Genomic DNA, 21,987 nt, shown 5'->3' with positions numbered 1-21,987 from the left:
GTACAACAGAAAAACCCTGTCTGCCTCCTCTATCTTAAGAGTGAAATAAGTTAATAAATATAATGCAATATATAAAGCTTGGAGATTCTCTCTGGAAACAACCACAGAGAATAATCAAGCCCATTTAACTGCAAGTTGTAACAATCACCTATTTAGTCAAATGTCCCACTTGGACATTAGACTGCAAATTTGTAGGTTGTACCTTAAAGAGTCACACTCTCAATATTTAAAAGAAAGGAGTTTTATTTTTAGATAGAAAGCTGTATTACAAAGCAAATTTAAAACGTCACCTTCTGCATGAGTCGGAGCTGTCAGTGGGAGCTGGAATGCTATGTACAAAAGCAGTAGACAAAGTGCACACCCCATCAGGCCCTGGCTGCCCAGGGCTTCACAGCAGTGGTGCAGCCAGATCCTTGATGATCTCACTGTTCAGCTGAGGGATGGTGCTGATGGTCAGTAGTTTGCTGCTGGCGTACTTGTCCTTGATAGTCTGCAGAGAACAGAGATGCACATGTTTCATGCATACACCACTGATGCTCAGGCAGGTAATTTTGAGTCCGTTTGCCTGCCTGCTTGAAAAACAAGTAACCAGCAAGGCTGGCACTGAACCAGTTTGCAAAGCAACAAGAGCACAATTTGTCTGAAAGTTCTTGCTGTTAACATTATTGCAACAGCCTCTTATAGGCTTGTCAGAACAGCTTATGCTTGAAGATAACATACAGAATATTTACCTAAGGAGCTACAATATGCAGCAAAGATATTTTGAAAACATTAAAGAAAGGATTTCAGTAGTTATACTTACAGTGTATTTTGCTAACTTCTCATTCATTCTGACTACATTCTTGGCCATATGTTTCATGGTCATCACAAGACCGTCTTCTGCATAGCCAGTGTAGTACTGCTGCTTTGTACCCTGCAACAGAATGGTAACAAACTTGAGATTTGTCAAGGGGGAACTGCTGCTTGAGGCGCAATCACTTCAGGCAGCAAACACCCCGAGCTTCATGGTTAAGCCTCAAGTGCTGGAAACTGTAGCTGTCAGTTGAAATGACAGATCCAGAGTAACCCGATGTGCAGAAGTCTGGACACATCAATTTCAAAGACCATGCTTTTAGACTGAACAGAGGATAAAAAATTACCTACCAGCTGAATTACAACTCACTACTCATGGTCCACAACTTCATTATGCTACACATACTGCAAGAATTATGAAAATCTACTTTTACTTAGAGTGCAGCCTTCAATAACTCAATGCTTTCATGAGAAAATCCTTTTGTACCCCAGTATTCACAGAAAAAAGGATTGTGTTTTTACTGGTACATTCTTTATTCTACCTGTCACTATGCATCAGGCTGTCCAACCATCATTCCAGCACCAGCACTGGCACCAACTAAACACAATTTGGAAAGTACTTTTTTATTGGTTGGATTCCATTGAGTGGAAAAGAACAAATTTGATGAAAATGCTCACCCATTTGTTATGGCCCAGAATCCTCTGAGACAGGCACAGGGCAGCAGCTGCAATCTCTGAGGGCCGGTGGTGCACCATGTCATAGTCTATCAGTGTCAGCTCCATCAGGTATTTTGCTAGTGTGTGTTGCTTGGCATCGGCCTAGCAGGTTGAGAGCTTGTTAATCCCCAGTTTCACTTCACTTTAGCATTATCACTCAGAATTGCTTATTTTGTTGAAGAACAAAACAAAAATAGCAAAATCTTCACTACAGTTTAGGGACCATCCTTTCTAAGAGAAATTCCTCTCAAAATCAAGACCAGCAGCCATTTGGAATTTAGATACAAATTAATGTGAGAGATTTTAGCAGAAATCTGCAGTATCAGGTACAGCTGTGCCCAACTAAGGACACAAATGCTCCCCCTGTAAAGCAAACTACAAGATGGGAGGTGTAAAATGACTTAGGGAGAAACTTATTTGAGTTACCCAGTGGTCTGCTGAGGTAATTGAAGCCCACTTCAAGTGTAGACAAGTCACTTGAATATAATTACCGAGGTGGAGAAAAAAAGGGTTGGGTCAAAGAGAATGTTTATCTTTTGATTCTCAAACAACACAATATTCACAACCAGAAGTTACAAAGAACTGCAACACTGCTAGTGTTTTACTAATGAGTACCCTGATCACCAGGATTAAAAAGATTAAAAGAAAGGCTTCTTAGTTTAACAGTAAAATGTTAAATGTTCACTAAGGCTGAACACGGGCAACAGTAAATAAAAATGTGAAATACTACTGGCTGCTACAGTGACATTGTCGTGTTAGGCCACACGGTGGAGTTTTAGAGCTGAGCATTGCTTCATCCAGCATTTAAGCTGGAGGAGGTAAAGTCACATGATAAAAACACCAGAAGCAATCCTTAACAGGCTTTACCAATACAGGGAAGTGATAGATAATGAGGACAAGTACCCACCTCTCCAGCTTTTGATGCTCTTCTTAAGAAGTGAATTGGAAGAGGTCGCCCCAGGTCAAAGTTTAATTCTTTAAGAATAATAATTTCCATTTCTCTAATTTCATTACTGGTGTAGGCATTGTCAGTAATGTAAACAAAGTCTGCCACATCAGGAGACAAGATCTCTTCATATTTTGAAGCTACAAGCAGTGCTGTTACGCCCACCAGCTGAAGCTTCTTGCGAGGTACTGGATGATTCTGCAACACAGACATTTAAAATTCAGGCTCTGAAGTGTCAAACTCTAGATTCATATTATCAGTTTAGAATACCAGCATGACAATGCTCACTCCTATAAATGAGGTTTTAACTCTAGTCAAAGGTGTCTGTATAGTAACAGGCTCAAACAAGGCAACAGCAGCCTCAGAGTTGAGATGCTGCACTGTCACAGCTCTTACACACAGATCAGATCTTGTCGATCGTTCGATTTCTGAAGAAAAGTTAAATCCTGAACTCACAAACACAGCAACTGAGGAATTACCGAGCATACTTGAGGGAGATCTCACCTGTAGGAAGCGATCTATGATGGCCACACACATGTAGAGCGTCTCCTGCAGGAGGCGGAACCTCGAGTGCACCTGGACCAGCCAGTCCACCAGGATGGCGCGCATGCGCCCATTGATCGTCCTCCCGTCCAGGTAGTGCGGACGGACAGACTGCTGCAGCTGTGGGGAGGGAGAGGGGGTGAGACCCAGGCAACCCCCCGAGACACCAGGGCAGCCCTGGGGCAGCCTACCTCGAGCTCCCTCAGGTACAGGTAGATGTCTTTCACATAGTCACTACACAGCTGGGGGTTCTCCCCGTCCTCTGCATCGATGTCTTCTATGTTGTTGAGCAACACATCGGAGAAGGCTTGGCACAAATCCTCCTCTTGCATTGAGACATCCATAGGGACAGGAGACAAAACCTAAGGAACAGATCGTATCTGTTAACACAGAACTACTGGGTAAGTACCACCGTTCCTTTGTTTCCCCATGTTTCACCATCACTAATGCAACTTCTTTAGGTGGAAGCTTGGGCTCCAGCACAGCAAGTTTCCACTGACATACCACAAACACAGAAACCCAAGATCTTCTAGTAATTGCCAGATAAAGCAGAAACTTCATCCAGTACTTCAGCAGCTCATTCTGCCACTTGAACATCATGCATTATACCAAAAACTCAGTACAGACTTTGTTTCTTCAGCAGGGGAATGAGATTCAGCCACAGATAAACTATTGTAAAGGTAGAGCTCAAGTTGCAAATCAAATTAAAAAATCAAAACAGTATCATCAGTTCCTACCTTTGGAACATCAGTTTCTTTCTTTGCTTGATTTACAGCAGCTGGAGCTTTAGGCAGTACAATTCCATTTGTCACCTTGGTAGGTCCTTTCACAGGCTTTACAGATACTTTGGGGCATTCTGTTTTCTGTAGTGAAAACATTTATTATTAGTACAGAACAGCAATCCAGCTTCTCCCTGTACAGAGATTTCAAACGCTCCTTTACCTTAGATATGTGTGTTCCTCTTGTTGCAACCTTATTTCCTATTTCTTCCAAAGCAGCCCTTTTGCCAGTCACATGAGTTTTCGCTTTACTTCTAAGGTCAGACACAGCATTCTCCATCCCTCTAGTGATCTAAAATGATAAAATTGCAAAAGTTTAAGACTCAGAGACCAAGAACTTTCCAAAGCCTGACTCCATTATAGACTTACCACCACTGTACCTACTATGCATTACTCAACCAGCTTTTACTTCCTAGCCAGTCATATATTCAAAGAAAGAAGTCTCCCCTCTAGGTTCAGAGGGCTGTACTTCTGAACGGTGTTGCAAAAGTAGGCAATGCACCCTATCCCATACTTTTTAACTTTTTAGGGTCAGAGTGCTCACCTGCTGTTTAAAGTTCTCATACTCACGCTTTGTAACTCTAGCAGCGCCCCCCAGAGGATGCATAAAGCAAATACCTGCTTAAACATGCCATATGAATTAATAAAAGCTGTGCGGCACACGCAAAAACTAATGTTCTTTGTTATGCACAGCAATTAAATCACTAGGCTTCACTTTTTTCGTGAAGTTCAGTTTAAACCATTAGACAATCACCACAGAAGAAAGGCTCCTGTAGTCCCTTCCTACACCCCCCCCCCCGGGCAGCTTTAGTTTTCCCACTCCCACGGCCCCCACTGTTCCGCGGGGGAGGCGCGGGCGGGCGGGCGAGCGGCCAAGGCCGAGGCCGAGGCGGGGGCAGCGCCCGCGCTGCACAGAACGGGGCTCCTTCCCACCGCTGGGCCGCAGCTCGGCCCGGCCGCCGCCCCACCCGCCGAGGTACGGGGGGGCCCGGCCGGCCTGAGAGCAGCCCCCAACGCCCACCCGGCCAGGCCGCGGCCCCCGCGCCGCCTGAGGGCAAACACCGGCGGGGGCCCTCGGCCGCCGGCGGGACCTCTCTCGCCCGCGCTCCCCCCTACTCCCCGCCCCGGCTGCTCCTCTGTCGCTCCCCCGGCCCGCCCGCCGCCCTCAAAGTGGTACTCACAGGGGCACGGCGTGTCACCGGCAGCGCCATGGGCACGGACTAGAAGGGGCCACTGCCGCCACTCCGCACAGAACCACTCCGCTCTCCAGCCAAACCGGCGGCCGCCGCCTCACGCTGCCGCGGCTCCCTTTAAACCCTGTCCTGCTCTACTATTGGACAACTTCGTACGATGCACGCGTCCGATTGGTCCGTCTGCACAGGCCCCGCCCCAGCAGGAAACGGTTGCAGCCGCTTCCGGTGGTCGCGGGGCGCAGCGGCTCCCTCAGGGCGGGGCCGAGTCTGCCCCGAGCGGCACCGGCTCCGCCCGCCGCCCCCAAACGCCTCCCCGCGGGCGCACCCCGCTCGGTTCAGGCAGCCGAAGGTTTAATAACGAGTCCCGAGATTCAGGAACTTCAACGCTACTGCAGTTGCCTAAACAGACAGAAAAGTTTACCTGCAATTCTTCTCCAGAATTGCACTCAAAATTAGCAATGAATTCCAAGGTTTCCCACAACTCCATTAAGCAGGATAATTAACTGCGGCTGAACGCTGATCCTTCACTAACAGTTTTTTCTTAGGCAGTACCTGCATTAATGTGTATATGAAAATGTTTACAGATCAAGACTTCAAGACAAGGGAAGGGGGGAAAAAATTGCAAAAGAAACAGATTTTGAATGATACCAGTCTAACATTTTATTTATTGCATACAAAAGGATTTCTTTTGACAATGGAATTTTATATGAAAAGTAATTTGATGCATACTGTTGAGAATCTTATCTTTAAAGATGCTGCAGAAAACTTAAGGCAATGCATCTAAGCATATAAAGCACAGTAAGTGGTGGAAATTTTCAAAATGAAAAGCCTATTCCTTTTCTTCCCTTCAACTATGGTTAAGTCACAACCTTCTGGAACAGAAGTAAGCTGCAGCTTTTCAGCCCCTGCAATAGCATTAAGATCAGAACACTGTGATTCCTGACAAATACCTAAGTGTTCAGCATCACATTACAACGTTATGCATACATTTAAAAGCAAGACAGTATCAGTAGCTATTATATAACAAATCAATTCATGGATCACTAAAATACCTCTAGTACCAGGCACTCAAATTAGACCCATAAAATATTTCCTTAAAAAGAAAAAAAAAAATCCCCCCAAACCTGTGCTTCTCTGTCCTGTAAGGAAGCCAAAATAGAATCTATCAGGTACCCAGGGTCTCAGTTACTTCAGAGGCCCTGGGGTTTTTCCCATATCTCTCAAGTACCTTCTTGGAAACTTTTAGAAATGAGTATCATCAGTCTTCAAGCATTAGTGGTCAATTAACTTCTTTTCAACAGTCACTGGAAAACACAAAGTGTCTGTTCAGTCCTTCCAGTTACTTTTATTCATTCTTAGCAGTGAACAGATTAATGCAGCTTCAGCTTTGCAGTCACTTTCAGTTTCCTACAGCCAGAATGTTCAAGAAGCTTTAGCATAAACCCAAGTCAGGTTTTGAAGCAGTCCAATCTGTTGTCTCTCTCCCATATCCCCCATCACACAAGCGCAAAGTGGTTTTAAGTTCAGTTTCAGCAATGCAATTAAGCTTGAAAAGGTCCATTTTTCACACATGCTGGAATAAAATTTCTCTCTGTTTAAAGCCTCAGTGCCAGAGGTGTGAAGTTTGTTGCCAGCAATAGACACTGTACTCACAAATGCTACTACTAACAGGTAAATTAAAAAAAATCAAATAAAGGGAAGCAGCTTTAACCATACAGAAACAGGCATCAAATTCGATAAGGTAATATTCATAAATGGATTTTTTAGTGTAAACATAAGAGTTTATCTTCTAGGTTTACTGTAAACTGTTTTACACATAATCTGATAATGAAAGACAAAGACAAGAAACTGAAGGTATTTATTGTTCAATCCACTTACAAAGCAGGTGGCTTAATGCAAGCTAATTGGCATGTTCATATATGATCCCCAAGGAACATCTTTTCCAAAGTGACAGTAATGCTGTCTCAATGTTTTTGCACATTTGCACCTTGCCATGTTGAGCACATTTAAATAAACTATAATCTATTAGACATGAAAGAATGCTGATGAGCAACTGGAATCCTTGTATGGACTAAAATCTCCTTCAAAGGCAAAATGCTAGTACGTTATAACTTAATTCTATATACTATATTATGCAGCAAATCTTAACTATAGAAAGTATTTCAATCAGTGATGGACTGTTGGTAATTTATAAAGAGGGAATCTATGATCAAGGCAAAAACTAGGGAACCACATAATTTGTGTCTCAGTTTCTACAGGAATTTACAGGCTTTCAACTTACTAATGAAAAATAAAAACAAGAGACAAGTGGATTTAGCTAACTTTATTAACTTTAAATCTAATAAAAATCCCAAGACAAGCCTGGAATCCTTAGAAATTCTATGAATTCACGTATATAAACCCAAACAAAAACCCTGCAGCTTTAAGTCCTTATTGAATGGTTTTATATTAAAAAAAAAACCACAAACCAACAAAACCCAAACAAATAAACAAAAAACATAGCCAAAAAAAATCCCAAAAAAAACCAACCCTCAATGTGCGCAGATACTTCAACTTAAGTTAGCAGAAGACCAAACAGATTCTAAGGTCTTTTTCCATGTCCCTAATAATTCTTTCAGTCTGCAAGTATCTACAATCCAGCTAACTGAAATCAACATTTAGTGTTCACTAAGAGCTGTTTCACAGCAGCATATATTTAAGTTAGGGATTCAAATTTCTAGACATAGAAGAAAATGATAAATACAATCTGAACAGCAGTCTAAATGTTTAATATTGACATTCAAATATATCTGCATTGTGCTGAAATTTTAAAAACAAACACAAAAATCTGATCAGACAAAAACTCTGGTGATGAGTATGCTATCTGTATCAGTCAAACTGAATATAATTCATATTCTGTTCCCAGTATTAAGGATGTTATTTGACTCATAACTGATCTTGTAAATATACAGCAGCCATTTTTTCCTAATTAAGGAATGTCTCAATACATAATATTATCCTTTTCTAGATGATCTTTATACATTTAAACTAAAATATATATGATCGATTAAATTAAGGAATTCAGGGTTAGTAATGAGTGAAATCATACTTTCAAAGCTTGATACTACATAAAACAAACCAAAAAAGAGACCACACAATTCTACTTACTAAAGCAGCTAATCTTGCCTGCAAGTCTGGGGTCACAAAGCCCATAATATGTGCAAACAAATGCAATACAAGGAACCATGCAAAAATACAGTAATGAATTGAAAGAAAAAAATGTAAAACAAAACAAATTTATAAATACACTGAAACTCAACTGTCTTCTACATAAACTGTAGGTCTAGCATTAGTTGTACCATATAGCAGAGCCAGCACTCTGGGTTCAATGCTTCCAAATCTGCGCAGGTAAGTCATGCCATCTTTGGTTGACTGCAGTACCAGCAAGGATGAGAGGGAGTGAGAGGGAGGACAAGAGTTCTGGAAAGCAGTGTCAACTTTCACTAGGCAGCTGAGCCTCAATGTCCACTCTGCAAATGGGGCACTTCTTATTAGTAATCAACCACTGATCTACACACACTTGGTGGAAAAGGTGCATACATGGAAGGCGCCTGTCATCAGAACACAAAAACATCAGCGTTAATAAAGCATTTCCATATCAACAACCCCATTGGAAAAAAAACAGAGCATGGGCTTTGCTACTGAGGTCTTCTTTCTGTTTTCCCAGGTTTCATAGCCTTTACAGTTGCACATGCATTCTGTCTAATTCCAAAAGAAATGGATATGGGCAATGAAGTCAAGCATCAACTGGCTTCTGCTATATTAGACTGATTTAAACGTGCTGGAGTTTAAGTAGCATTACTCCAGAAACACTGACAGTGCTGATTAGTTCAGGGCATCAGCTTGGGCTCATGTTATAACACAGACAAACTATGGAATAACCCACTCTCTACCTAATGACAACACAGACTGAAGAATGTCCATTTGCAACTGCAACTTGTTTTACTGTATTGGTTCAATGACAGTAGTTAACTGTAACTGCTCACCTAAGCAGTACTGCAAAGCAGGCACCAGACTCAAGTGTGGTGCCAAAGCCAGAACATTAACATGATATTCAGTGTTATTTACCTGACATCTTCACCTTCCTCCAATATAGACAAACAGATGGTGCACTTTTCCTCTGTGTCTTCTTCTGTTCCTTCCTCCCCATCTTGTTTGCAGTGCAGTTTCCTCTGTGAGAACCAATCAGTTGTTACCTTGTTAGTAGAGATGACATTATTGACACTGAGTAAAATCTGTTTTTGATACATATTCAACACATATTTCTTTGAAAACATTTTGTAATACATATTAAAATGTATCTGAACCACTTGGAGAAAAACCCAGAACATTTCAGATTTAACTATTGTTAATTACAAAAGTCTACTGGAACCAGTCCTGCAACCAGTCCTTTTACTTATTGTCTATGTTTAAATATTTTTATTTTATTCACATAGTGGCAAACAAAAATCCTTTCAGCCTGGTGTTTTGTCACTATTTATCAAGTATGAAAGAACAGTATCATGTGGATAGGATGGTATCTTATCATAGGCTAAGCTCCAACTGAGAGACAACCTCAGTTATCAAAACTCTGTACCCCAGTTCCAAACCTCCTGGTGTTCCAGTCTTCCCCATGTGTTCAAAGTAAAGGTTAAATTGATATATACCAAGCAGGTAAGCACTGTGAAGTGTTTACTGCAAACATAAAGCTTTAGTTTGTGAGCTATCACTGAAGTCTGTTATTTGCTATTACCAGGTTATTTCACGACTCACAAGGTTACTCATAACTACTGGACAAGTTAATCATATCAAACCACTCCTGTTTATCACATCACAGTAGCTCTTTATCTAAGGAACTAATTTTAAACTTTCCTTGTGAAGCAAGTGGCACTGTAAACTTTGTTTACAATCATTGAAATTTCAAGATACAGAAAACATGCCCTCTTTGAAACTGACATTTCTGCAGACTTAAACTAACCATTCACATTATTACAAGTTCAAAGAAATATTACAGACAGGCCACAATCTGAGCAATCCTCACCTTTTTGTATTTATGTGGATATGTGCATCTTTCTATAGTTCCCTGTGTTGCTCCACGATTAACATTGCCTAGTCGTTCCTCCAAGTGAATCAGCTCCTAAAAATCATGAAGGAATAAACAGTTTAAAAACTATTCTTTCAACTACACTGAGGAAGTATTATTCTTATTCTAACCCATTTTCATTTTTAGAATGACAAACTCTTATTTCCCAACTTAATTAAATATAGGCAAAGCCAAAAAGAGTATGTTGTGTGGGAAAAGTGATGGGCTTCTGTAGAAAAACCCACACAACACGGTCTGGTATTTTAAGTTCTAGGGAAATACTATTTTATGACAAAAAATGAGAGTGTTTGTCAGATAGGAATGGCTATCAGTATGTTCACACATACTTCTGTGTCTAATAAGGAAAAGGCAATTAAGACATGCTATGTAAATATTTGCTTTCTAACAGTCATTAAGGCTTTGAAGAGGAAAAAAAAAAAGTTGCTTAAGTTGAAATATAATGACTGATTTATTCTTCTCCAGCAATGAGTTTATTAGAACCATGAGATGTCACTGTAGAGGTTTTCAGAGGACTAGGTCATTAACTCTCTGCATCTGATACCTTTTATGTTCTCCTGGCTTTTTTCCTTGACTCCATTTCAATTCCTGCACTATACAATAGGACAGCACTGTTAGCATGGCCAAGTTTCAGCCTCACTTGGAGGATCCTGGCACAGTTACTCAGAGACAGCCCTGCCTTCTCCCACAATGTCCTACTCAGTCCTACTGATGGCTGGTGGGCAGAGCAAGATGTACTGTCAGGTTACTGCCACCTAACCTGCATTGTCCAAGGCACCTTTTCCTGACCAACTTTTCAATATGCTTTTGTCCCACTCCACAATGGTAAGGGCATTCTGTAAGTAAAGGCTATTTTCTTTACCATTCTTTTCTATCTATATATAGAACTAGCTCTATCATACACCCTCCCCATATTCCCTCATGACACATTTTCACATATATCTAGTTTTATTCTATTACAAACCTCAAAATTGCCCCTGAAAGGGCCTCTGAATGATGTTCCATCCAATCCCGATGAAATGTAACGGATGTGAGGGTAGCCCGCCATGTCTGGTACCTATTCAAACAGCAGATGTTCAGTTAATCCTATTCAGAACAGTTTCACTATTTTACTGTTCACTTTGTAAAGTTAAAGTTCCTTTTGCTTTCATTGAATCACTTTTTACACTCCTCAGCCTGAGCATATAATTCCAACTGACAGCACAACACAAACACCACTCTGACACATCTGAACATAATCAGAAGCAAAACAGAAGTGAGGCTAGGTCCTCTCCTGGAATCTCTCCACATCCACGTTACAATTCCCAAGTCTCAAAAGCTCAACCTACATTATATAAACCACCATAAATATCTATCTATTTTTGTAAACAGAACACCTAACAGCTACACATGAAATTATGAAAAGGACTCACTAAAGATTCTCAAATATAAGCTTTTGGCACCACAGAAGAAACAAGGCTAAAAAACTCAGTCTGGAAAAAGCAGCAGATACTCTTACCTCGCTCAAAAAACCTGAACAGCTTCAAACACACTCGAAATTTAGAGGCCTATAAAAACTAACACTCAAAACTCACATCTAAAGTCAGTTAACTCTACACACAGTCTACATTCCAGCATCCACTAAACCTCCTTACACAGTAAGAGAGAGAAGCAGTGAACAAAAGCCCAGTGTCCAGTGCTATATCCCACAGGCCCTTCAAGCACCAGCACTTTTCACAGAGCAAAGCTGAAGGATAATTTATATAGTAGGGACCATCTCCACTGCAGGGCTGCTGCATTCCTTTTTTTCCCCCAGAAAGATGAGTGAATAATGGTATTGAATTTTTGTCAGGAACATTCCAATAGCAATCTTCAATGAACAGGTAAAAAAACCCAAAACGATCAGCAGATGAGGTTTACTTAATCCCACAGAACACCATGAGAGAGACTGTAAGCAGCAATTCACTTGGAAATACCTTAGTAACATCTTCCTTTCTGTGCTATCAGCTGATACTGTCTCTGCTGCAGTATATGCCAGCTCAACATGCATCTCATGAGGCTGTCCACAAAACTGATATCCCAGATACTATTCATGAAGTTATATTCATTCACATGTTGCTCTTCTTCTTCCCATCAGACACTTCCAAGTTTAACATATATAAAGGTGTAAAACTCAATGAATGCATTGTGGAAAAGCACAGACCCAGACAAAGCTACCCCCATCATATAAGAGACCAATAAGCTGCCTTTCTGCAGTTTTCAAATCCAGTCTTGTAACTAAAAGCTGACAGGGATAGGCAAGATTCCTATGCCCTAAATAATTTTTTTCCAGAAAAGAAAGGCAGAATCTGATTATTTTAAAGCAGCTTACATGGTGCTTGTTAAATGACAAGGTAGTGCCAACATCTGCCACAAATGCAGCCACAATATTGGTCTTAAATTTTAACCAGAGTAATAGAAACTGGAGGTGCATATCAAAACACTTCATGTAAGTACTATCTGTTGGTGTCACAGTTCTTCCTGTTTGACAATATAAACTGCAGCTGTAACTAAGGAATTTTGGGGGAGCAAATTAAAACCATGCTGATTTGTGAGAAATCTGTCTCAGATAATCACTGATTTATGATTCATTCTGTATTTAAGCATCTAATTCTACTTCAGCTTCCAATTACAGAAAAGGCATTTAAAGAACTAGGTCATTCACTCACACTATGAACATACTTACTGTGCCAGGTTTTCACTAGGCATAGACCTGTCTGGCATCATTTGGGACATTTTACTGTCTATTGTAACATTGGCAATCAATGGCAACCACTCAGAGGAAGGGAACTCCTGACAAAAACTAACCCAAGTCTCAGAAGTGATATTCCATGCTTGGTTTTTTATTGACCAGGATGTGAAATCAGTGTTTTGGAAAACAATGCATCTGATAGTGCAGATACTGCATCATTCCAAGAGGTGCAAAGTCACACATGTACTGCTGCAATCCCATAATTACAGTTCCATTGCCTCAGCAGTCAGTTTACCAACCACAGTGACATGCACCTGGACAGCTCTTCTATATGGAACAAATTCTGCTACTAGAGACTAAGAAACCAATTAAAATTTAGTTTAACAGTACATAACCAAAAATTGTTCAGAGTACCTACCACAACAAACTACTGAACTCAAGACAACAAATGTTGTGTGGGACAATATATTTTCATGCTAATAAATGGGCCTTCAGATTATCCTGACAGGGCTGGCACAACACCTCTGCAAAATGACCTGAACATACATTATGTACAGGCTCCTTCATAAAATGCCCCGAGAGCACAGCTCACATTTCTGGTCAGGTAAAATGCTACTCTGAAAAAACACCTCTAAGAACAACAAAAAACCAAACAAAAAACCCCAGTTCTTTTACACCTGCAGAATAAGCAGTCTGCTAGCACAGCAATATTTTAACTAAGTACATTTATGACTACAAGATGGAGAAAAGATTTGCAAGAGAGAACTATGAATAATACCTAAGAACAGTCTTACTAAAATCCCTTTGACAGTTACCACCAAGCTTCAAATGCAAAAAGATTTCAGCTCTCTTGAAGAGCTTCACACAGAAGCAGAAGTGAGTTTTCACTAAGCTTTCACACAGAACGTAAGAAAACAAGAAAATGTTAAAGCTAATGAAGAATGTAAGCAGTTAAAGGCAATGCCAGTCTGCACTAAATATTTGTATATATTCTTTTGGATACAGTCAAAATATATACTTCAAAGCAATATATTCTGGACCTGCAAATTCCAGCTCAAGTCTGCCAAGAACTGTAGAAATATCACTTGTTTCTTGTTTTGCACTTTCTATTGATACTTTCGATGACCACAAAAATCTGCAGCAACTACAGTAATTCAATGCTAAGTCTGAACCATTTACAACACAAACATTCTCAACAGTTTGAAATATCTGACCTGCAGGGAAGGCTTTCTTTCTTGCTACTCCTTTAAATATCCTCTATCTTTGCAGGATCTTTCTGCTTTTCAGTTGCCAGTCAGTGGAGAAATTCCTGCCCTGCATGGATCTAATCCTGTCCAGCCCAGCCTCCATGGTTCCATGAAGTATGATTTCATACGTACTAAAACAAACCCCCAGTGTGAGCTTTTCAGTTCACTAACTGCTCAGCTACTGTCCATACACAAAAAGAAGTGAAGCTCATCATTTAAAGTCTTAAGGCAAATACAAACAGGGAAAAGCTGCAATTTTCATAGAAAATCATTGGGTGAAGGAACCCAGTGAGGTACCATCTGCTGCACAGATAAAACCCAGTGGAACCTGTGTCTTAGGGGAACATAAAATGGGTGCTTTTCAATAGTGTTTAATCTACCAAAAACCAAAGAACAGTAATTCATGTTTATACTATGAAAAAAACCTAGAAGCTTTTTCTTAAAAATGCAATTCTATTTGATGCAGCTAATCAAGGCTATTTCAAACCTGAAGTTCATCTTGAACTACTCTTACTACATCAAGTTACAGCATTAAGTGTTCAGGTATTACACAGAAACTTGTTGGCTTTTGGGTTACAGAACAGCTGCATCTCTTAGAGCTGCAACACCTGTACAACTACACTCTGAGCAATATTATTCTGACCAGCACACAACTACCACAGTGTGCTGGGACCTACTGGCTTACACCTCCAAATCCCTAAGGATTTTCACAACTAAGTGTAAAAACAGCCTCAAACACTCAGAATCAACCCACAGGTAAAGGAACAAAACAGTAAGGCTCTGCAATAGAAGAAAAAGGAGGCACAGCATATTGAAAGCTAGATGTGAAACACCTGAGAGAGATTAAGGTACCATAAGAAACTTTAGGTTTGCTTGGGGTTTGTTTGGGGGTTGTGTTGTTGTTTTGAGTTGGGTTTTTTTGTCTTTTCTTAAAATATGATCCAAATATCTCCCTCAGACTGAGAAGCTGCAGGTTTCCAGATAAATTAAGGAGTCTTCTCAAGGCATGCATCAACTCTGGACATAATTATTACAGCACACCTAGCAAACTACTACAAACCACTCCTCACCCCTGAAATTCACATTCAACAGGACATTATTCAAAAGGGGAGAAGAAGCTGGAGTCAGGAGTCTGGTACACCATACCCCAGAATAAATTACAGGAATTGCCATCCTGCCCACTCTGATGTGGCAAACAGTGCTAGAGCCCCAAGTCAAAAAACCTTTCATTAACAGTGGCAAAGGAGCAGCCAGAGGAACCCAGAGTAAACAGAGATAGAACTGGCATCTAACAGCAAACATTGGTATCAGAGAAGAACAGAGGAACAGATAAAAAGCGTTCATGTCCTGCATCCTTCTTTTCTAATGTTCCATTAGTTATGCCAGGCACTGATCTTGAGTCTCCCTAAAAATGATCGGTTAGCAGAATGAGCACTTGTCTAAAATGGATTTAATTCAACAGCTCTTTCTTCAGCACATACATGGCCTTAAAACAGCAACAAACACAAAGTCTAAGCCATGGTCACAAAGTAATGATATTAAATCAAGGAGGGAAGCAGCCTGACCTTTGCATAGATAGACATGAAGAAAGCTCTTCCTAACTGCTTTTAAACAGGCAGAAGTCTCTTCAACCAAACTAGTAGAAAAGGAGATTTTGTTTCCCCAGCCCTCTATTTGGACTGTCAAAGCTGCTGAACACTGATTATCTTCCCCCAGATATCTTTATCATTTTGCCTCCCTGAGGATTAAAACTGCAGTCTGCATTCCAGCACTGAGCAGATGAAGATTTGGTTATCTCCATCTAATTAAAGTTAGAAACTGATAGAGTTATGATAATATCATTAAAGCCCAAATGATCCATTATGTCCTTTACAGTCTGGAAGGGGTTTTAGTACTCCACTGCCAATTGTGCTGCAAGCCATTTCACAAAGTGGATTCAATACTAATGAAATTCTTAGTTGAGTGACTGGATCCGTTACTTTAAAAGACAACTCCCTCTCAAAAAAAGAACAGTTTATGATATGTGCATCAAAAGATATGACTCATGAAATCTCTATTTAGTACCCTCTGTACTTGAAAAAGAAAGCACTCCTTCGAACATCAACATCTTTGCAGAGGGACTGTAATCACAGTTCAGCCTCTCCTCCTCCACCCTACTCCTAAAGTTACAAAGAAAAAAACAGGTGGCAGGTGCAAATCATCTGTTGCCTAAAACAGCACTTTTGTTTAAAACCCAGTCAAGTTTGTGGATGAAAAACTTCACTGACTACTTGCTCTCTATTCAAAATAAGTTTTGCTGACAGATCTGCTGTACTCACACACACATGAGAACAAAACCTGTGACTTTCTTTATTGCCATAGAAGGGGTAGAGTCATCAAAAGGCATTTGTAATGCTTTGAACTCATTGTATCTATAACTTCTAGCAGAGCTCTAACCTGCCTTCATGTTCTCCTAGTGTGTGACTACATTTTAAATTAGTCAAAGACTCTACACAACTTCAAAGCCACGGTGCTGGGTCTGATCACAGCAAGGTTCAAACCAGATCCCAAGCACTGGAGGAATTGCTGCTCAGAGCAGCCTATTCATGATCAAACATGCTGTCAGTGCTCTCTGTGCAAGGCCTCAAAACACAAACTTCAGTTTCACTCAGCCCCTCATTAATTACTGTTTTAAGGATCAAATATCCCTACACAAACACTTGCACAAATTTCTGTAGACTTAAAGACCCTCATTTCATCTGCCACTTTTACGAATTAGAAACTGCAGGAAGGGCATAAATCCCTAAAATATTTTATCACACACTCAGGAATACTTCTGAACATTCTCTATCATACCTTTCTGCTCCTCTACTGCTAAAAAGATGAAGAAGTGTGGGGTCCCAACTACTTGCTTATGTAACATTTTAGCTGTAGGAATACCCCAATCAAAATTAAAATACAAATAAAAGTTCCTCATCACACTGTAATATAAGGATCATCTGAACTCCTAAATTTCTAGAAACTTCAGAGTGATAATTGAAGTAAATCCCACAGATGACTTATTAACCCTGATAAAAAATGAGCTAAAACAGGCACAGATTTAACTTGCCTCCTAGCACAATTAGTTCCCTGAACTATTAGGGGGAAATCTAAAGCATCTGATGCTGTCTGTTACAGTACAACCCATTAAATAAATATGAGAGCTTAAGGCCATCTTTTACCCACTTGAAAAAGCAGAGACCTAACTGAAGAATGCAGAAAAACTTCATTTTAAGAGACAATGAAGAGGAGAAGGTTATGCATTAAAAATCTCACTGGCTACACTAAAATACCAAATTCTACAGACTGCTTCAGAAAGTCTGTGCTAAGTATGTCAGCAGCACCCACGAATGACCAGCCCTCATTTATCAGGGTGGTACTTGAGGATCATCACATCTGGTAGTTGAAGAGTGAGGAACAAGCAATGCAAGACCAGACTGGAAACAGTTACTACAGTTTGGTTGTAAGCCTACAGTTCAAGCCCCCAGTCTCAATTCAGGCTACTAACAGAGGAATTTAGAAAGGATGAAACTTGCAGGGTTTTTTTTTCATTATAATTTTAGCATTCATTTACAGATGAACTCACAATTTTTATTAGATTAACTAGCTTTGAGAGGGTTAAACATTCTTGTCTGACCACACAGAAACACTAAATATACTCAAACTAAATCTGTTTCTCTATGAATTTTCGTTAAACAAAATTAAGAGAAATTTTAAGTAAACCTATAAGCATTCTTTCAAAAATAATACTCTGTAACAAGAGTAAAAATATGCTGGTTTGTTTTGGTTTTCCACAGCAGATTAAAAAAAATTATGTGTAACAGGGTGTGTTACCTTACTGCCATACTTCCTGCAGACTATAACACTTCATGCTACAAAATTATATACTTGATCACTTAATCCTTGATCAGGATTAGGTTGATGAAAAATAAATATTATTTGAAAACAATCACATCTCTAGATGGAAATCTAGTTGTGTGTATACACATCTCAAAAAGAAAGAATCAGTGCTAATTCTCATGCATTGGGTGGAAAGTTGGTGCTTTTAACAATCCAAAACTGAATAATCTAAACTTTAAAAATCAGATGCAGAGGGTCAATGCATTGCAATGCAAGTGACAATTTAATTCAAGTATATTTCATTTTACAAGAGCTGAAGTTAGAAATGTAGATGTCCCTACACTGTCTCCTCTTACGACACAATGGGCCTGTTCAGGCACCCTCGCTGGGAGCAACACATGGACAGACAGTGAAATATTTTCAAATAAGCACTTTGCAGCAATGTATACACATCCATTTCCCTTACAAACAAAATCAAAATGACCAATGACCATCATTTTCCACAAGCTATCTCCTTACCATTAGAGGAAGAGCCCCTATTTGCAAGTGATGCAGTCGAGGAGGTGCATGGTAGTGGGCCAGGTGAGGATGCAAGGGCCCTGGAGGGTAAGTAGCTGCAGTCACACCAGCTTCAATTCCTAGTTCCCTGTCACATGAATGAAAGTGGCATTACAGTAAAGGAACAGCTTGCCTGCTAGGTACAATCCCACTGCTTTGGAGAGCCTACAACATAGTACAGCTAAAACAACAGTTTCATGTACAATTTCTTTTTTAGCCATATTTAAACTTTGCTGAAGAACCTTCCTATCATAACTAAAAGCTATTTTTAAAATAGCTGTGAAGATTTAGTATTTTAAAAAACCTAGAAAACTCCACATTTACGGAGCCAAATAATATTATCCACATGGAGTCCTGCCTGCAGCACATGCTGTGGGAACAGTAGCTGTCATGCATGCACCTCTTCACCAATGGCCAAAAGTATTTTTTTTAATAATAAATATATTGTGGAATTTAAGTGCATGCTCATAAGTGGGTCTGATGCAATTGTAAATAAGTTCAAACAACGAGGGGAGAGAATATACTAGTCTGTATTACCAAACCTTAAAAACCACTAGAAATATATTTAGGATATTGAGTACTCCAAGTAATATTTCAAAGCCATATCAACATCTACAAACTTCAAACTACAGGTGCACACAGCAGCTTTTAAAACCACAGCCAGCATTGTCAGCACTGTGATCAGCACATTATGGTCTCCTGCCCAGAGTCCCAAGGGCTCAAGTAGTGTCTGATTGCTCACCAGGCAGATCTCTCTGGAGCTTGTCGAGGATGGGAAGACATTGTCTGAGGCACATGGATGTGATGTCCATGACCATAATTAGGATGCATTCTGTGAGGATGTGGAGGAGGACGCTCATGAGCACGTCTGTAACAAAGAACAGCCACAATTAATTTTCACATACTTTTTAGTATGAAGAAACCAACACCCATAACCAAAATGTTACAGACTGAGCTACAGTGCCTTTAAAATAAGAAACTCACCATGCAGTATTTTAATTTCTACTTTAGATGTAAGTTACAAGTTAATTTAAACCCAGATTTCATATTCAAAATCAAACCAGCTTCAGCTACAGTGACCTGCCCTTCACTTGGCAGTCATGACTACAGAGACTGAGAAAGTGTCTAATCCTAACCTCAAAGGGCAGGTAGGAAAGAGAGAGCCACATGACAGTCATGCTCAGATTCAGCATCATTCACAGCTCTGCTGCAGATTATTTCTAGTAAAACTAGAAATTACCAGCAAAAGCAATGAGAGCAAACTTAATACACTAATCAGAGGACATTTTCCTTGAAACATGTTTGCATCATAGCTCAAGTAAATGGGGCACACAGTTTTTATCCCTGCGAGCTGGTACAGAACAACTATGGATTTGAAAAAAAAACACTGAACTCCTGCTGACTGATTTCTGTTACTTTCCCACTTTACCACAACATTACCATCAACATTTGCCTACAATTTCCTATAAGTGTTCATATTTCTATACAAATTCACTAAGCTGCAGAACTGCCAATATTCAAAACTCCAATCTCCAAACTACTGAAAAATGATCAGATCTGATAAGATAGCTAGCACAATTATTTTTTTCCCAAAATGCTACCTTGCTGTCTCACAGCTACAGGCTTCTGTCACATGCCATTTGAGGGCAGTTAATGCCTACAGATACTTAACCTGGAAACTGCCTCAAAAGCTGCAGTTAAAGCAGAATTCTCTTTAAGCATTAACTTCTAAACAAATTTCAAGTTTGTTATACAAATTTGACTCATAACTAAGTTAGGAGCAACAACTAGAGAGCTCATTCCTGAAATTCTCTTAGATATTTAAACACATTACCTGCAGAATTAAAGCAAGCCCAGCTACTCTGAATACGAAGCTACTACCAACCTGCTGGTGATACTGGTATCAACAATCTAGTTAAGCAAGAATAGTAGCATGCCTTAGTAGCTACACTGCAACATTGATCACATTCTCAGTCTCTTTCTAAAGCCAAAGGCATAGTAAAGATATGTATCTAATCTGATTTAAACCCAGTATATATGGTCCCTTATGATAATTTGTTAATTTTATTTTAAAGTATTGGTTATAGAAAAAGGATTAACTGTGTCAACAAGGCAAAACATGGTCAAAAGACATTTGACAAGAGTTTATGATGTACTTTCCAGGCTAGGCTGTGGAGCTTGAAAAGGAATTCCTGCTTATTATCCAGAGTAATGGGCATGAGAAACAAGCTCCCCTTATCCTTACCTGGACACACTACCAAGAGATGTAATGGAGCAGGGTCAGTCCTAACACTAGTGTGACTGTGACCATTTGTAAAGCCACCTCTTACCATGGTTTAACACTAACAGTCCCTAACCACGCAATTTACAGTTTGAGAGTCACATGCAACATTTTACAAACCTGAGGGAAATGAATTATATGTTTAGATATTGTTCTGAGTACATTTGTGACATACGTTGGGTGTTGCATCATCCTTCTTCTCTGGACCTCCATCCTCTGGATCACTTCATGAGGATGTAGCCTCTGAGCTGGAGGTGCTGTTGTAGGGATGTGATGGGATATTGGCTGGTGTGTTGCAGGGAGATGCTGTGGTATTGGAGCAGCTGCATTGGCTAAGGGATGAGTTGGTGGTGGAGGTGGAACAGGATGAGAAGATGCATGAGAGGAGATCGAAGGATGAAAGGGATGCACTGGATGAGGGATAACGTAATCCACTTGAGGTGGAGGTTGTGGCTGTGGAGGAGGATTTCCATGAGAGTGAGGACATGCAGAAGCTTGATGGTGAAGAGGTCTGGTCAAGGAAGCATCTGCAATGAAAACATAAGGTGCTTTTAATTTGGTCAAGTGCAGGTTTTGACTTAAATGTATTTTAAGAAGTATCTTCACACAGGGGTTTCAGTACATAGTTTAAACAGTAGCAACATGGGAATATGTGTTCATGCAACTTTTAAATAAAGGGATTCTAGAAATATACCCTACAAAAAAATCTGCATTTTCTGCAGCCAAAATAATTCTGTTTTCCAATACTGGCAAAAAGAAGAAAAAAAAATCTGTGTGATAACAACTGGAAAAGGAACATAGAAAGGCCTGGGTTGGAAGGGACTTCAAAGATCACCTTGTTCCAAGCCCCTGCCATGGACTGGGACACCTTCAACTAGACAAGGCTGCTCCAAGCCATGTCCAGCCTGGCCCTGAACACTTCCAGGGAAAGGGCAAACACAGCTTCTCTGGGCAAGTTGTGCCAGAGCCTCACCACCCTCACAGGAAGGAATTTCTTCCTTAAACCTGATCTAAATCTACTCTTCCAGTTTAAAGCCATTCCCCTGGTCCTATCACCACATGTCAAAGGTCTCCCTTCAGCTCTCCTGGAAGCCCTTTAAGCACTGGGGGGTGCTATAAGGGCTCCCCAGAGCTTTCTCTTTGCCAGCTTGAACAATTCCAAGTCTCTTAACCAGTCCTTGGAGCAGAGATGTTCCAGCCCTCTGAGCACCTTCATGGTCCTCCACAGACTCATCACAACAGGC

At 40.3% G+C, this 21,987-nt stretch overlaps 2 protein-coding genes across 7 annotated transcripts in view; both read right to left on the bottom strand.

Moving 5' to 3' along the window:
* Positions 1-225: 225 nt before the first annotated feature.
* CCNB2 (cyclin B2) lies at positions 226-5,123 on the bottom strand. The gene is made up of 9 exons (XM_009089875.4): positions 4,959-5,123; positions 3,941-4,069; positions 3,736-3,861; positions 3,190-3,360; positions 2,960-3,118; positions 2,417-2,653; positions 1,471-1,611; positions 803-913; positions 226-490 (listed from the first exon to the last, which is right to left on the bottom strand). The coding sequence occupies exons 1-9, from the start codon at positions 4,986-4,988 to the stop codon at positions 389-391; spliced, it is 1,206 nt and encodes a 401-aa protein (XP_009088123.1). The 5' UTR covers positions 4,989-5,123; the 3' UTR covers positions 226-388.
* Positions 5,124-7,278: 2,155 nt separating this feature from the next.
* Positions 7,279-21,987, bottom strand: part of RNF111 (ring finger protein 111) — a 43,648-nt gene continuing 28,939 nt past the window's right edge. For 4 of the 6 annotated variants that reach the window (XM_050978698.1, XM_018913795.3, XM_050978697.1 and 1 more), the window contains 7 exons: positions 20,919-21,270; positions 19,205-19,330; positions 18,424-18,550; positions 11,054-11,146; positions 10,030-10,125; positions 9,078-9,205; positions 7,279-8,560 (listed from right to left, as the gene is read on the bottom strand). In XM_050978698.1, coding sequence (XP_050834655.1) covers positions 8,443-8,560; positions 9,078-9,205; positions 10,030-10,125; positions 11,054-11,146; positions 18,424-18,550; positions 19,205-19,330; positions 20,919-21,270 — 1,040 coding nt within the window. In that variant the 3' untranslated portion in view covers positions 7,279-8,442. The remainder of the gene's footprint in view (positions 8,561-9,077; positions 9,206-10,029; positions 10,126-11,053; positions 11,147-18,423; positions 18,551-19,204; positions 19,331-20,918; positions 21,271-21,987) is intronic. The other 2 variants (XM_050978700.1, XM_050978701.1) reach the window with 1 other exon arrangement.

The sequence above is a fragment of the Serinus canaria genome, chromosome 10, assembly GCF_022539315.1.
Source record: "Serinus canaria isolate serCan28SL12 chromosome 10, serCan2020, whole genome shotgun sequence".
In the NCBI taxonomy this organism is placed as follows: domain Eukaryota; kingdom Metazoa; phylum Chordata; class Aves; order Passeriformes; family Fringillidae; genus Serinus; species Serinus canaria.
The sequence above is the reverse complement of the archived record's forward strand: the minus strand, read 5'-3'. Positions and strand labels throughout refer to the sequence as shown.